At 42.1% G+C, this 15,545-nt stretch overlaps 1 protein-coding gene across 1 annotated transcript; it reads left to right on the top strand.

The window, feature by feature from the left end:
* Nucleotides 1-7,527: 7,527 nt before the first annotated feature.
* Nucleotides 7,528-12,644, top strand: si:ch211-119o8.4 (galanin receptor type 1). The gene is made up of 2 exons (XM_037084103.1): nucleotides 7,528-7,934; nucleotides 9,570-12,644. The coding sequence occupies exons 1-2, from the start codon at nucleotides 7,528-7,530 to the stop codon at nucleotides 10,291-10,293; spliced, it is 1,131 nt and encodes a 376-aa protein (XP_036939998.1). The 3' UTR covers nucleotides 10,294-12,644.
* The last annotated feature ends 2,901 nt before the right edge of the window (nucleotides 12,645-15,545 follow it).

Raw genomic sequence — 15,545 nt, 5'->3', positions numbered from 1 at the left:
GAAAGGTCTGCGGACATCAACAGACCTCCATTTTTTTTTTTTAACATAAGCAAAGTCCACACCATCTTGGCTACGGTGCTACAACAAGCTACAGAATACGGCTACTTGTATGTCCAGAAGGTAGCTTAAGCTAAAGCCTGACTAAAGTTAATTGGCCAATGTCCATATCGTAGCAGTACCATATATGCCAGGGGTACTCAAATACAAATCAAGGGCCACAAAAAAATTTTTCAATGACTAACATATGACTTGTAAATCATGTTTTATTATTATTATTATTATTGTATATTTCAAAATAATTAAATTTCCAGTGAACCTTGCTGTTTCTGAGCATTGACTAAATTGCCGTAGATATATTGTCCTACTACATATCTTTGAGTTTGAAAACCACATTTGATGGATCAATGCAAAGCATGCATATATATCGGCCAATATGTCGCTGTCTGAATTTTTCATTCCCAAATATTGGTATTAAGACTGGCCCTGAAAATCAGGTATCTGTGAAGCTCTATTATAAGCAGAACAACCATATGTCCGCAGCTGTCCATGTACGTATCCACTTGGGAGGACATTTAGGCCTTTGGTCATGTTGAATCCAGCCTCTGGTGCAGCTACTAGAGCATTGGTGAAGTCAGACACTGATATGATTTGAGATGTGCCTCTCGTCGACATGACAGTTCATCCCAAATGTGTTCATTATAGGTGACAGGGCAGTCAAGTTCATCCACACCAATCCCTGAAAACCACGTCTTTATGCATCTTATTGTTTTTTGTCACGTTGGAACAAGAGAGGGCCCTGTTGGTCGAACTGAAAGCACACAGTTGTATAAAACATCATTGTATGTCATAACCTTAAGACTTCAATTTAATGGAAACAAGCCCAAAACACGCCAAAAGCACATGAAGCATGTGTCCACATACCTTTGCCCATATAAAGGTCTTAAAGAATTTGACACTGACAGCAGAAAAAATGTCTCCCACCAGTGTGGATATGTTAACAAGTACACTTCATAATCAGATGATTGGTGTTTATGTTTCATGAATGAGACCCGATAAGTTCCCCCTGGATCCCGAAGTCCCTTTCCATAGTGTAATCAAGTGAATATCAGCTTCTTTACCACCTTCATCGGCCAATCTCAAGCCATATGTTGTCCTTGACGTGGTTGTTGAGGTAGTCGTTTGTGGTGTTTTTTTCCCATACAGTATCAGGTGCTGTGAGGCCAAAGCAAAGGATTTCATTGTTCAAACATATATTTCTGCAGGCGGGTCTTCTGGGAATAGCGGTGCGTTAAGCTTTATATGATTCCTCTCTCTCCCCTCTTTCCTGTCAGTTCACCAGCCCTCCAGTCAACAAAGGCATAAATGGATACTTGTAAAACAGTAACTAAAAAAGAAATAGCTTCATTCTTTCACTAGCAGGGGGCAAATCCACTGGTTGCAACAGGTAAGCTTATGAGAAAATTACCCTCTTTCTAATTTTTATATGACTTCAGTAAACAGTGTCCTGGTTAGTTTATTGTCTCAGTCACTCGTTTAGTACATTATGAACCCTCCTGACCAAATATGGCCACTTCTGGCTCCAATAAGCAAAATGGCGACGTCCATAATGCCATTAACAAGATTTCAAAAAACACATTGGTGCTATCCACTATTGATTATACAGTCTTTGGAATCTGGACTTCCCATTAATACAGTCAGTGGCTCACTTGACTGGTAATTTACATTATCCTCACTCTTTGTGGGTGAAGAGAAAAGAAAGCACAGCCTCCCTCCTTGTCACATCGCATACTGCACTAATACACCATACTGCTTGTGTGTGTGTATGTGTGTGCATACAAGGTAGCATGGGGAGTGAAGAGGAGGAGGGGATACAGGGAAAGAGAGGACCGCAGGTGTGTGTCCTCTCTTTCTCCTCTTTATACAGCACATCAGCTGATGGTGAGCGGAGGGCTTCTCCCCTGAGCAGTAAGTGAGGCACATACATTTAACCTCTTTATACTTCCTCTCTGCACATTTCTGACCACTGCAATTGCTTTAGAGTTCTACTTCCAGTCCACACCTGGGCCAGAGTTGCAGCACTAAATTCTTGGCTTCTGATTTAACCCACTTGAGGTTTGACGATTTGATGAAATTTGTATTTTTATTGACATCTCAGTGGATGCTCGTCTGACCTGCCGAGTGAGTGATTGTGTAGCAAATCTTAGAGTTAACGTTGTGCACTTATTCATACTTAAGTGTTTAATTTTTAACACATTTGGGGGGGGGTTTCAGGGCTTTATTACATAACATACAATGGTTACGGTTATAGACAACCGTATTGAGAGGTGACAAGAAACAGGATAAATGACATGCAGGAAAATGTCAGACTCGAACTCTGGGCCACTGCAGACGGTGCTGTACACGGGATGCCTGCTCTACCAACTGAGCTGCTGTAGCACCCTAACATTTAAATCCTGATCAGGATGTCCTGGCACATATGAATGTGATTAAGTGATTATGATGTGACTGGACAGCCTGTTACGTAATTTCCCTGTCGTGGGTCTACATTATGTGCTGAGGAGGACTTAGTGCTGGATTGAAATGTTGCCAGTAAAGCCTGAGGTACGCCTGGTTCCAATGTGCAACTATTTTATTGATCAGTTTTATATATATATATATATATATATATATATATATATATATATATATATATATATATATATATATATATATATATATATTTAATAACTGCATAATACATTGTAGTTGACCCATGACCCAATAGCCTTACCTAGTTCAACCTAGAGCTACTTAAACCCACTGGATATGAAATTATACTTCAAGTAGACTTTTTTCTGCTTTGATTTTACAAACTTTAACTTTAATTTAAATATACATTTATTGGGAAAAGGGCAATATAATACTGACGATTCGATAAAGAACTTTAATCAATCCTCATGCAAGCAGCTCAGTGAGGGCGACGCTTACTGTAGGCACAGTAAGTGCTTTGAACTCCCATTAGTATGCTGAGATGTTCACAATGATGACGCTATTAAGTTGTTTCACCATCTTAGTTTTGTATGCCAACATTTGCCAATGAGCACTGAACACAATGTTACAGCTGGAGCTGGTTGGAATGTCGTGTCATTTTTGCGAGTAATTGGTGACAAACCAAAGAACTGGACCATTGTGGCGCTAGATATTCAGTTCAGTTCATGGTCAGGTAAAATTTGTTGTCATGGTAATAAACATAATTGTGGTTAATGTATAACGGTTGCAGCTTGTTTGTTTTTTGGCAACAACTACTTGGTAAGGTTTAGAAAACAAGGGTGGGTTGGGTTAAAATGTATGTTGCATAACGTTACATGGCGTGATGTTAGATAGCATGGTGTTACACCGCACTAAGTTAAGTTGCTTTATGTTACATTGCATTATGTTACATTGTGTTATGTTTACATTTCTCTAAGTTATGTTGCATTAAGTTACTCTGCATAAAGTTACACTTGATTAAGATATGTTGGGTTATGTTGCATTTTGTTTGTCACACCAGGTACAAATACCAGCCACCTTGATTAAAGTCCAATGTTTGTGTGTCCCACTCCACCCTCTACCTGGCCTTTAACAGTCTCAAGACTATGTCACCTGACATTGTTTTGATGCGTGTTATTTGGACACACCTGCCCTCCACAGGTATCCGTGGGAACAAGTGGCATATCACCCTCATGCAAACTTTGTATGCAGATCGATGAGACTTGGCTGGCTGAGTCAGAACGGCTTCCTGGTCATAGATTCAACATATTTTGAGAACTGCAATGGAGGAATCAATGCCCTTATTTGGTGTTTTGATGAATGATGATAATCGAGAGTGTTGTGTTGCTTTATGCTCCAACATCTCCTGTACTGTACATACATCTGTTCATTTGACTTAAGACCTGCTGACTCACCAGAGACAATGATTCATAATATTCCTACAGACAGTCTTTAACTCTTTACGCCTGTATGGAAGCATCTGCTTTCTCAAAGTTTCACCACACATTTATTCAGGTTTTTCGTTGCACATGTCACGCAATCTTATTTCTAAATACATTTTTGTCGTTATATCAACATTGGTTTCCTTCTGCTTTCCTCTGAAAACAACCCGGGATTGATTGATTTTCATGCTGTGGACGAGTGTTAATCCATACTGTGGCAGAGGGGGGAAAAGTGTTTGGACTAAAAATAGCCCTGAGCCCATCACAACTTCTAAACCAGTAAATCAGTTCACATGAAGGTCAGTGTGTCTTAAAATGAAACACAATTAGTTTAGCCTTGTGTTGCTCAATTCCTGTCTGTGCACTTCCTATCACAGCGCACTTGGCTGTCTCTCCTCATCCGTCACGTTACAGCTCTCCCTCTTAGCTCTTCCCCACTTCTCATACAGTTTCTGTAACCGGTGCTGTGCTAGACCAGAGTGACAAGACAAATGTAAATACTACGAAGCTCTGTCGTCAGCTTCTGTGTTATGATGTGAGATGTCAAATTTAGTAAGGCTGGAGGCAGGTTGCTAATTTGTCATTCCCCCCCCCCCCCCCTCAAATAAATGATTTAATTGTGTTCGTGCAAGGGCTTTATTCAACATAAACAGTGAGTAGTAAGTGATGAATCTCTGTCCAAAACACCAACTGGGCTGCCTCGCTGACCTTCTTTGCTTTGCGTGTAAAGCCCACATTACAGCACACCCCCGAAGATGAGATTTGGACAGGCATGTTTGAGCTTGAGTGAGATACAGCATGAAAAGGGACAGATGGATGAAAATGAATGAACAAATGAACGTTTGTTCATTTGCTTGTCCATCTGTCCCTCACACGGTATCGAGGACACAGTTGATCAGGTTTTGACAGAAGTGGGTGTAATGATGCATCCCACTGCCACACACTGGCATTTTCAAATCATATTGATGATGTCACATCGAACACGATTACTGGTTAAGGGGCTTATTTGTGGAGCAAAGTTTAAAATGCCAGATGGTTTGCGTCAAACACTAGCCAACTTTGTTAGTACAGTTGTACACTGTGCAACAGCAGCAATGGGTTAGTCCAGCTCGGTGTCTGTCTGCAGCTTTTATAAACAAAAGACGTCACCGATGTTAAGTCACCGATAGTGACTTAACTCGTGCTCGGTCATTCCCTCTTTTTCTCTCTTTTTACCTCTGCCATGACATCCGTAGAAGCTTCTGAGCCCAGTTCCATTGCCACCTGGTTCTGGTTCCAATTCAGGCCCTGCACCTGAAAATGTCCTCCTCTATGCGGTCCAAAGCTGGTGTGATAGTTGTGTATAGGGTTGCCACCTTGGGTTTGTGGAAAAAAGGGACACTTGACCAAATATTGCACCTTGATGCTTTTTTCAAAGCGGTTTTTCCTTCATGCTTTACAGAGATTTTCACTGGACACAAAACGCATGTGGCGGAATATTTGTCTCCCTGGATCTGCCGTACCTTCAACTTCAAACTCCGAAAGTTTCATCCAGTCAGGATTGTAAGTAGAATAAAGTTGTTTTCACGCTGGTGGCTTGCATGTATTTGCTCCATCTCCTGAAGATGCTAAAACTTCTTTGAGCGTTGGACTCCATCCAATGCTCAAAGAAGTTTTAGCGTCTTAACGTCGAACACTCGCGCAAGGTGCGCCTCATCACGTGATTGGATGTATGGCCTAGACGTAGACTATAAACGGGAAGAAAGCAGAGACATTTTTGGTGGGAATTTTTCTAAACTACAGAACGAAGGAAACCAAATGCAGGACATATTGTGTCCTGAGGGAGATTTATATTTTCCCGGGACAGCTTATGCAGAAAAAGAACAATTCTGGGAAAAAACGAGATGGGTGGCAACGCTAGTTGTGTACATGTCAACTCCAAAACAGAGTTAGCAGGGGGTCATTCTGCATATTGAATTACATGTTGCCATCAAATGTATAGTACGGTATTTCTGTTCTTACTTGAGTAAAGGATTTTAGTTTGCCTATTGTAGGCCTACAACACTAAGTGATGATTTGTAACTTTGAGAACGTCTTCCATAATTTGAAATTAATTAATTCTGAGAGCATTTATTATTTTTTTAGTCTCTTAATCTATTATAAGCCCTTTTCCTGTAACAGCTGATTTGATTGTTTACATTACGTTATAATGTGTCTATGTAGGAGGTTTTAATGGTGACGGTGAAGTCTGCTATTTCCCAGGCAAAGCCCCTCTGGATTTGGATTATCTACCTAAACCTGAGCGGATTTACAGGAAAATGAAGCACGCATGTAATCCATTGCAATTTTATCTCATTGATATTGGCTTGCGGCCACTCTCGTAACACCGGGCCCGAGCTGTAATTGGTTACATCCCGCTGCTACTGGAACACATTTTAAGTGTTCAACTGCCGAGCATGGTGTGGCTGTCTCACCTCATATAGTATCCATGTGGTTTAACAAAATGCATCAAAGTAAAAGTTGTATAATACATGGGATATTAGACGACTTGTCTCAGGAGACAACTCCCTGGGTGTTTCCAAAGAGCCGTCGGTTTAATCCGTCTTCAAAGCGCTGTGGTTTGTTTGGTCGCGGATGGTCCTGTGGGATGCTAACAGCGACAGGCTCAATCGATCAGCAGAGCCACCGGTGACACTGCTGAAAATTTCGGTGATGTTCTCCTGTTTGTGCGCTTGAGGGTTGAGGGATCAAGGCAAACGTCGGACACTCTGTCCAGGCACTTGATGTAAAATCATTAATTCAGGAATCCTTCCTAAATGTCAGTGCGCAGGTAGCCAAGACGTCTAATAAATGCCATGTTTGCTGACGGGGGGATAAGTGGTTTGTGTACTTGCAGGTCTGCGCTCTGGTCGACCGTCTGCTGTTTTGCCATGGGCCGCACTTTTCTTTTTTCCCTCTGCACGACTAGTTTGTGCGTTGTTTGTCAAGCTCCCTTCTTCTGTCTGTGGCATGCGCAGGGTGAGTTGCCTTCTTTCTGTCACGATGCAGTCGACTCACCGATGTCATCAAGTGTATTGCTAAATCCTCCTGAGCGAGGGGGTGTGGGGGGGGCTCATCAGGCCTGTCGGTGGCAGGGGAAGCCTGGTGAGCTCTGAATTACAGGTGATTTGGGACCCACGGAGCGACGACTATTATAAACATGAATAATACATGGGAGAAGCTTCATTATTTAAATTAGCTTTCTAACTGTGACTTTAATCACTCTGCAGTCACTCTATATTTCTGATTTCGTCTACCTTGCTGTCACACTTGTTGGCAATCTTCACCTCTAAATATTCTCTATTGCTCATTTGCTTTCTCATCATCTCTGTGCGGCTCCTGTCTCGTCTCATTTCTACTTTCTCGCAGTTTTTTTCTCTCCTCTCGACCCCTGTATCACCTTCGATTCCCTTCATCTGGCACTTCCCTTCTCATTGCTCCTTCTCATTGTGTTTTTTTTTTTTTTTTTTTTGAGGCACTTACTCACCATTTTGTCTCTATCTTTAAATCTGGCCTCATCCCAGCGATTTTGTTCCTTACCCAGACCAGCGCCTGCACCATGCCTGCCATAGTCAACCTCCTTTTCAACATGGTCTCCACCAACACCACCATCGCCTTCACCGTGGTCCTCCCCATGGTCAGCCTGGTGTCTCTCGTGGTCGGGGTCGGAGGTCACCTCCTGCTGTGGCTGGTGCTGGTGAGGAACCCCCGCAGTCGCTCCAAGCCAAGCTCCCTCCTGCTCCTCAACCTCAGCCTGGCGGACCTGGGCGCCCTGTTCACCCTGCCCTGCGTCCTCCTGAGTGCAAGCTTCCAGGACTGGCAGCTTGGTGGCGGGACCTGCGTCCTCCTGGGCTTCATGACCTCAGTGACGGTGGGAGCTGAGATCTTCAGCCTGGCAGCGCTGTCGGTGTTGAGGTATCGTATTGTGGCACAGCGGACGAGACCGCCTGCTAGCATGATACAAGTGTGAGTATCACTTTGCATAGTAGAGGTGAGCTTGCATGTGCCAGGCTATTATAGGCAATTAACACTCCTTTGTTTTAAAGGATTACCCTTAGTTTTGTAGCATGTTTAAATGTGCCATGTCTCCAGTAGGAACATTAATATAGAGTCAGGGAGGTGACATGGTTGTTTTTTTTCTAACACGCACGTGTTTTAATAAACGAGGCGTGCAAAATATTAATAAATCTTGCATGTTAGTTAGTGAAATGAGAACTAACGACAGTTTCTGATGAATTCAAGCCAATAATACCATTATCTATATATTGATTAAGGTCATTCAGTCATTCAGGTCATGATAAGTCTAAGGGCTGTATCATAGGCAACTGGATGTGTTTCAGTTTCTTGAAGATGTTTCACATCTGATCCAAGAGACTTCTTCAGTTCTAACTAACTGGAGGGGAGTTGGCTGGCTTTTAAACTCTGTGAGGGAGTGTCCTTACATAGTTGTACAATGCTCTACTGAGCTCTCTTCCCAGACAGCTTAACAACCATTCACACCTGGGCTCAGCTAGCCTTAGCAACCCACACAAAGGCCGGTTTGACCAATGACCAACAAGCGGCCCTAACGACTCTGAAACTCAGAGCTCGCACATGACCTTAACGACTCTGTAAGGACACTCCCACACAGAGTTTAAAAGCCTCCGACTCCCCTCCAGTTAGTTAGAACTGAAGGAGCCTCTTGGATGAGAGGTGAAACATCTTCAAAAAACCGAAACAAGTACAGTCGCCTACGATACAGCACCTAGATTTATGACTATTGATAATTCTTTAAACTAAAACAAAACAAAACATTTTTGAGAGATCTAAATAATAGAAACTGATGTGCTATATGCGCACAGCTCTTTTAATTACAGAGCCCGGGAGGTGACATGGATGTGTTTTTTGCATGATAAAAAATTACTAAATCAGGAGGTTTTTGTCATTTAAAAAAAAAAACGAACTCATCCATCTCACCTCCCGGGCTCCGTACATTAGCCTTGGGGCTGACAACGTTGTACTTTAAAACAGTACTCATGCATAATAAAAAAGATAAAAAGATTAATATTGATGGAGCAGAATCAGAGATGGTGTCTTTTTTAGTCCATGAATTATTCCTCCATGTCAAAACCTGACACCTACCTTTACTATGACGCAACTTACCACCAGCAGTTTGATTGAAATTCAGGTGAGTTATGTTGGTAACTTCCACTGTAGCCTTGAGCCACAGCCTCAGGCAGAGATCAGGGGCTCACTTTGAACTTTCCACACTCCCAGATTTCTTTTCTCTTCTGAACTTAATCCTGAACCATTGAGGTTAAATCTTGTGCGGTTGAATATCCGATTTCCCGCAGCTCCAACTGTTTTCAGTAGGGAGCACAACGACAAGATGTTTAAACAGACTGTGTGAAATCGTCCTTCTTTAAAACTATTCAGTATTTTCAGCTGATGAAATGATTCTGTATAAACTGAAAGGCCTAGCTGATCTCCCCAGTGTTGTTAGAATCCACTGCAGGCAGCTGATGTGTTTTCTTGCAGCATATACGAGCTACTTATATAGCTACTTATTCATGATCCTCCTGCACAACAAACAAACATGTGCCCTGTCTTCCTCTTCCACAGGTTATGCACCGTTGTGGCTATTTGGCTGGTCTCAGTAACCATGGCTCTACCCAAGGTCACCTACATCGACTTCGATAAGGGTTGCACGTGGTCAGTGGGCCGAGACGAGTGGCTCTTCTTCCTGGTCCCTGCGTTCCTGCTCTATTACGTGGCCCCTCTCCTCTGTATCGCCCTCAACTGTGGCCTCATCATCTCTCACCTCCACAGCTGCAGGGGCACTCTGGCCGCCGACAGGCGCAACAAGAAGGCCACCGCTCTGCTGATTGGTTCAATGCTGGTTTTTGCAATTAGCTGGCTGCCTTATTATGCACTTGAGTTTGTCAATGTTATGTCCCCTCATGTCAACTCAGCCGCTTCTCCCATAAACAGAATCGGGCATGAGCTCTCCGCCACTTTGTCGCCACCGCATGTGACATTCACCTCGACCGGGCCCAGCATGGGAACTGAGACGACGGTGTCCCTGCTGTGGGAAGTGGCGTCCCTGACGGCCATTTTGTTGGTGTGTCTGGCTCCATGCTGGAACCCGCCTTTGTACTTCCTGTTGTCTCGTCCAGCTGTGCGCCAGCTCCGAGCTCTGCTGCCTTCCTTTTTTCAAAAGCACATGGGCAACAAACCGGCGCAGCGCTGGCGTATTGCCCCCGCTCCTAACTCACACCTGCCACAGCCACAGCCTCCCCTACAGTCATTCACTCACCAAACCCTGACACGCAGTCTGACTCAGTAAAGTTAAACACTCAAAACATATCCCCATGACATATTATTTATATTTGCCATCACATCACAAAAAAAACATACATCTAAACATGTGAGTCATGGGTATTTGTCTCAGCATTTCAGCACTTCTCAGACATAGCCATATGAGCTTTGCTTTTGCAAAATGCAGTAAATATATACAAAGGCTCCAGGCAACAGTGTGCGAGCCTCTCAGACAGATGACTGTGTCATAAACAGAACGCATTATGTGCCATAAAAAACACAAGGTTTATAATCCTCATCACCATTCCGGATTCTCTCAGCAACTCCCTGTCCCTGCAGAGGAGGAGCGCCTCACATTCAGAGCCATTTAGGAGAACATTTTTGTGCAGAGCAAAAGAGTTTTCCTTAATATCAAAGAGCATTATCTTTCAAATCGAGGTCACTGGGACCATGCACAAATCTTAACAGCCTTTTTCAGGGAGTGAGGGACGTCTGCTGAACCCGCATTGAACCACCCAAGCACACGTAAACCAAATCCCCAGTGGAGCTTTTAAACAGCCATCCCTGAACTGCATTAAAGAGAGCGTCCGATAAGTATGACATATAGCATGTGTACAGTATGAGAAGAGCCTTGCCTCCATATAGTGGAGTGTCAGTACACTCCATCTTGTAGATTACGTCAAGAAATACAACCTTGTATCTCTATGACTAAGCCGTCTGGCAGGGTAAAAACACAACAGGGACACAGAGCGCCATGCCCTTCTCCCTGTAAAGCTCTTGGCTGCAACATTATCAAAATTCAATGTCATCTTAATAACCCCGGTGAAAAAAAAGACCTCTTTGACTTATGAGAAGCGTTAATACAAGCTGATTTGTTTTGTTCTGAGCTTGAATGCGGAGAAGTGCTTATTAAATAGGGATTTGGCACAAAGGATCACATCAGGAGATGACGGCATGTGAAAATGACTTCTTAACAAGTGGAGCCCATCTGCATCCGGAGAGGTTTTATATCACACATGTAAAGGGTATGTCATGTACTTCCAGAGGACAGGGGCTTTGTTTGACAAATTGGCTGCGGGCGAGTAATTGGATTTCTTTGTTGTCAGGCTATTAATACAGAGATGTAAAGCTGTGATTCAAATTTATTGGGATGTTGGAGTCACTCGAGGTGCCCTGAAATGTTGTATAATGGGTTTGTTTTGCAACTAAAATGGAAAAAACTACAACACAATAGCATTTTTACAGCAATAGTTGGTGTTTTTCATTTTCTTGCTAAAAGATGATTCTGACCGCTTGCACATTAGTTGTTTTTTTGATTTTTTTTTTTAAAAATGATGCTACAGACGGCAGGCTGTTATCTTATATTAGCACAAAGACAGGAACGAGGGGGATAACAAGTACATATCTGAGTGAAAGACCAACCTTAAAAAAATTGTCCACAGGCTTCTGTAGGAGAGAGACGGGAATGGTTTAACTTTTCAATATCACATTACAATCCGCACACAAAAAGTGATTAATACATGTAAACTGCTACAGATAAAAAGAGACCTTTTAAATAGTTAGTTCTTTTTTTTTTTTCTTTTTTTTTTCATAAAATATGACTACTTGTGGTTTTACAGTGGGTTGTGTTTCAGACAGTTTCTTGACCCGAAGCAGTGACTTCCTGGAGTCTCTTCATTGCCGGACTTTGCAGATTTTCTCACTCCAGTGTCGTACTTCAGTGTTCTGTGGTACAAGGCACATAAACGTAGGCAACCTGACAAATTATTATCATATAGTGCTTCCAGGTTTATAAGTAACTGTAGAGACAATGTATAGTTTAATCCAGGGGGACATTGGAGCCTACTTCAACAAAACTAAAACAACAGCTTTAATAACGGATTAGCTTCCATCAGACAACAGCCATCATTGGCATTCAACCACAGTCTAGCTAATGTCACTGTTGGATATGATACTGTTGACACCTCATGATTAGGAAAGGCCTAAACTAATTTGAGAAATATCGACACACATCTTGGAGACATCTCCCTCAACATGAAATTGAAATATTGGACATTATCAAGTTGTAATGTTAGCTAAGAGGTTGTTGAATGCTAGCATCAGCTAACGAGTTACCAAATGTGTTGTTTTACCTCGAAATATGTCCAAATATGCCTCCAGATTTGTACTATGAATCACCCTTTCAGTTGCAGATTAACTGGGATGCTATTCAATGACAGCCATTTGTCAGATTACCTTTATGTTCATATGACTTTCAACGAAGAAAAGGGCTGTCATGTGAGGTCTATCCTTTCCTCTGTTTCCTGACTTTAAATAAACTAAGCTAAGCTAAGCTACGATTCATATTTAGCAAACAGTTAAGTTTGTATAAGATAAGAAAAAAACACCCATGTATATAACTGTGGTCAGAATGTTTCACATGCTCGTAGCACTGATATTTCATTTACAGCTGTTTCATTTTGTTGGATGGTAAAAAGTGATTCACCTTCAGTTGTGTCATTATCATGATTTGCTGATGACAGGCATGTGACTACAATAAATATATAAAAAGCCTTTGACTGTGTGGATTCCGTTTCCCATAAATTGTTCCTTGGTTACCTCTTGACCTTGTGACATCTCCCAGATTGCACCGCTGCACGTTCTAATGGCACACTGGAGTGTTCCCATTAGCAAGGAGCATGCGGTTTCTTGTCGATACCGTCTTGGTGGCTAATGAGAGCACTTATCTCTGTCATCTGTCTGCGCTGTGATCCCCTCACACAGTGCCAGGCACTAGCATGATATGATGTCCTGATGAGACTTAATTAAGTCTGCAGATTAGTGACAGCTTAAAATATCTTAAAAGTCACGCTCAGCGGGCCCGTTGAAAGGATCCTTCCCATTTCCATTCAGCGTGTTTACCGAGGCCCTGACATGTGTGGAGGCCTGTTGTAGTTATTGAAATCACAGTGAGATCGGTCAGGACGGCGCTGAGCAGAATGAGCAAAGTGAGGGCTGAGAGGAGATTAACATTCAAGGGATTCGGGAGATGGTTATTATATTGGAAGGGACTTCTCATCATTGAGAGGTATTGATTCTTCGATTGTGACAGCAAGAGCGAACACCTACCACTTAATAGACTTAAAAAGATGTCAGGTCATTCACTGTCACCGAAGACTCTTTCAATCCCCCGGGGAGGATCTGCGTAATAAAGAGCTATAGACAAGTAGTGATTCACAAATAGGCCTTTAGGCAGACAAGCATGCTCAAACAGCATGACCACTTATCCTTCCTCTCAGCATTAGGTCTACCACTGTCTGTATACGAACTGGAATAAGCAGGAAGCACACAGTGTCTTTCATATGCAACCATTTATACATGTTCAGAAGATACCTACTCTGCATGAATCCATCTTTCATCTGACACCAATATCCGTCTGATGTAGAAGCAAATTGACTGTACTTCATGAGGAAGCAATAATCCTCAATGTATTTTTTTTTTTCTTCTTTCATTTCTCTTTTTCTAAAGGGGCTCAGTGGAAATTCTATGTTGTGCTGGAAGCCAGTTGTTTGTTTGTGTTAGCAGAGTCTATTCCTAAAGGAGCGTTAGCTGCTATTTTTGTCTGTTAGTGGAGCGAAGAGAAGCACTAAATTGCTAGAACTTGTTACATAGAGCCGCTTTAAACTCCTGACCCCAGCAACTGATTCAAGATAATTTCATGTTTCCCTCTTCGAGAAATTTAACTTCTTGATTGCAAATTGTTGAAACATGAGCAGGCAGTCCTGGCTGATCTTAGGACTGATGGGTGAATTAATACATACACAATAATTCAACGCACACGCTTGGATAAGAGTCAAAGAGGTCATTTGTTTTTCTGTAGTGAGCTTACAGGTATTGGTCATTGTTGATGTGTTTTTTTAAAAATGCTAATATTATTTAGCTAACTAAAATTAAACTAGACAAGCAGACATACAGACAGTTTGTTTGAGTTGAGTTGTAGGTTAACTTTGACAAAAGTTCATATAACCTCAGGGTGAATATTGTGTTACTGGCGAATGTTGTTGGTCTTAGATATTAAATATTAGCCTACTACAAATTACCAGTAAGTGCTTTCATCCAGAAAGAACAAGCTCTTTTTCTTAGAATAGCATCAGAGCTAAAACTTGAATGCGGGTGATGGTGAAGCTTGGATTTAACAACATAAACGTCTGGTATTATAATTTACCTGGAGCTCTGACATGCTAACTGGCTAATTACTGTTACAGGCTATTTGATCTCCAGCCCAAGATGTTTCAGTCTCAGGGAAAATATCTTGTTCTTTAGCTTCTGAAAGCTCCACTATGACCTCACTCTAGCTGATAACGTGTCTATCATCATCTATCATTTTGTGCCAGAAGTAAGCTAGCTTATAGTAGGTGTAATGGAGCTTTGTTTGATCGATTGTCAATGTAGAATCACTGAAAAATGTAGTCTTTCAACTGTTTCCAGCCTAGCTAGTTGAGAAATAGCTAACAGAGCTAAACAGCCTGAAACTGAAGGAACGCGAGTGTTGGTAATGCTGTGGTGTGTTTCTACTTTCCCACTTGAGACTGATATTCTCAATGTACATGTCCAAAGTAAGCTCCTATAATCATAACTATATTGACATACATTTTGTAAGGTAAAGTTGCTTTTCATGCAGAGTTTGGAGGAAAGGCATCAGGGAGTAGCCAAGACAAAAAGGATGTGTTGCAGAAGGCAACAGAAAACATTCATAAACTGTGATGTTTTCGGCAGTGCAGTCATAAATTCATGCAACATCATTAAAACCGTACATCCGGCGATGACAAGGACATCACTAAAAGCTTCAGCAGAGAACATGCGTCGTCAAAATGGAAGCTTTTGTTTTTCTGTAAACCTTTGGCTTATGAATGTGCGAATCAGCCTCCAATATACGGAATAACTCTCAGAACAGTCAGTGGATGTGTTTTGGGGTTTTTTTTTCTCAAAATTCCAGGAGTCCAGTCACTGGCAGCAGTAACTGGGAGTGAGATATGACCAAATAAGGTTTGACAGACAGACTTGATGTGTTATGGGAGGCTGATTTTATTTCTCACATATTTGGCAGATACAATCTGGGTCTGAGATGTTTTCAGTCCAGGAGGGGTTTTGTAAATAAATTGGACTAATGACTTTTCCAGTGTGAGTGCCAGTTAGCTAATGCACACAGTCACAGAACGGCGTCCTGGTGGCAGCACTGGGATGGACCTGACGGAGTGCTGCAATCCACGAGGTCTCTCAGAAACACCCTTCCCTGCAAAC

The sequence above is a fragment of the Acanthopagrus latus genome, chromosome 21, assembly GCF_904848185.1.
Source record: "Acanthopagrus latus isolate v.2019 chromosome 21, fAcaLat1.1, whole genome shotgun sequence".
Taxonomy (NCBI): Eukaryota; Metazoa; Chordata; class Actinopteri; order Spariformes; family Sparidae; genus Acanthopagrus; species Acanthopagrus latus.
This window is presented reverse-complemented; position numbering and strand designations above follow the sequence as displayed.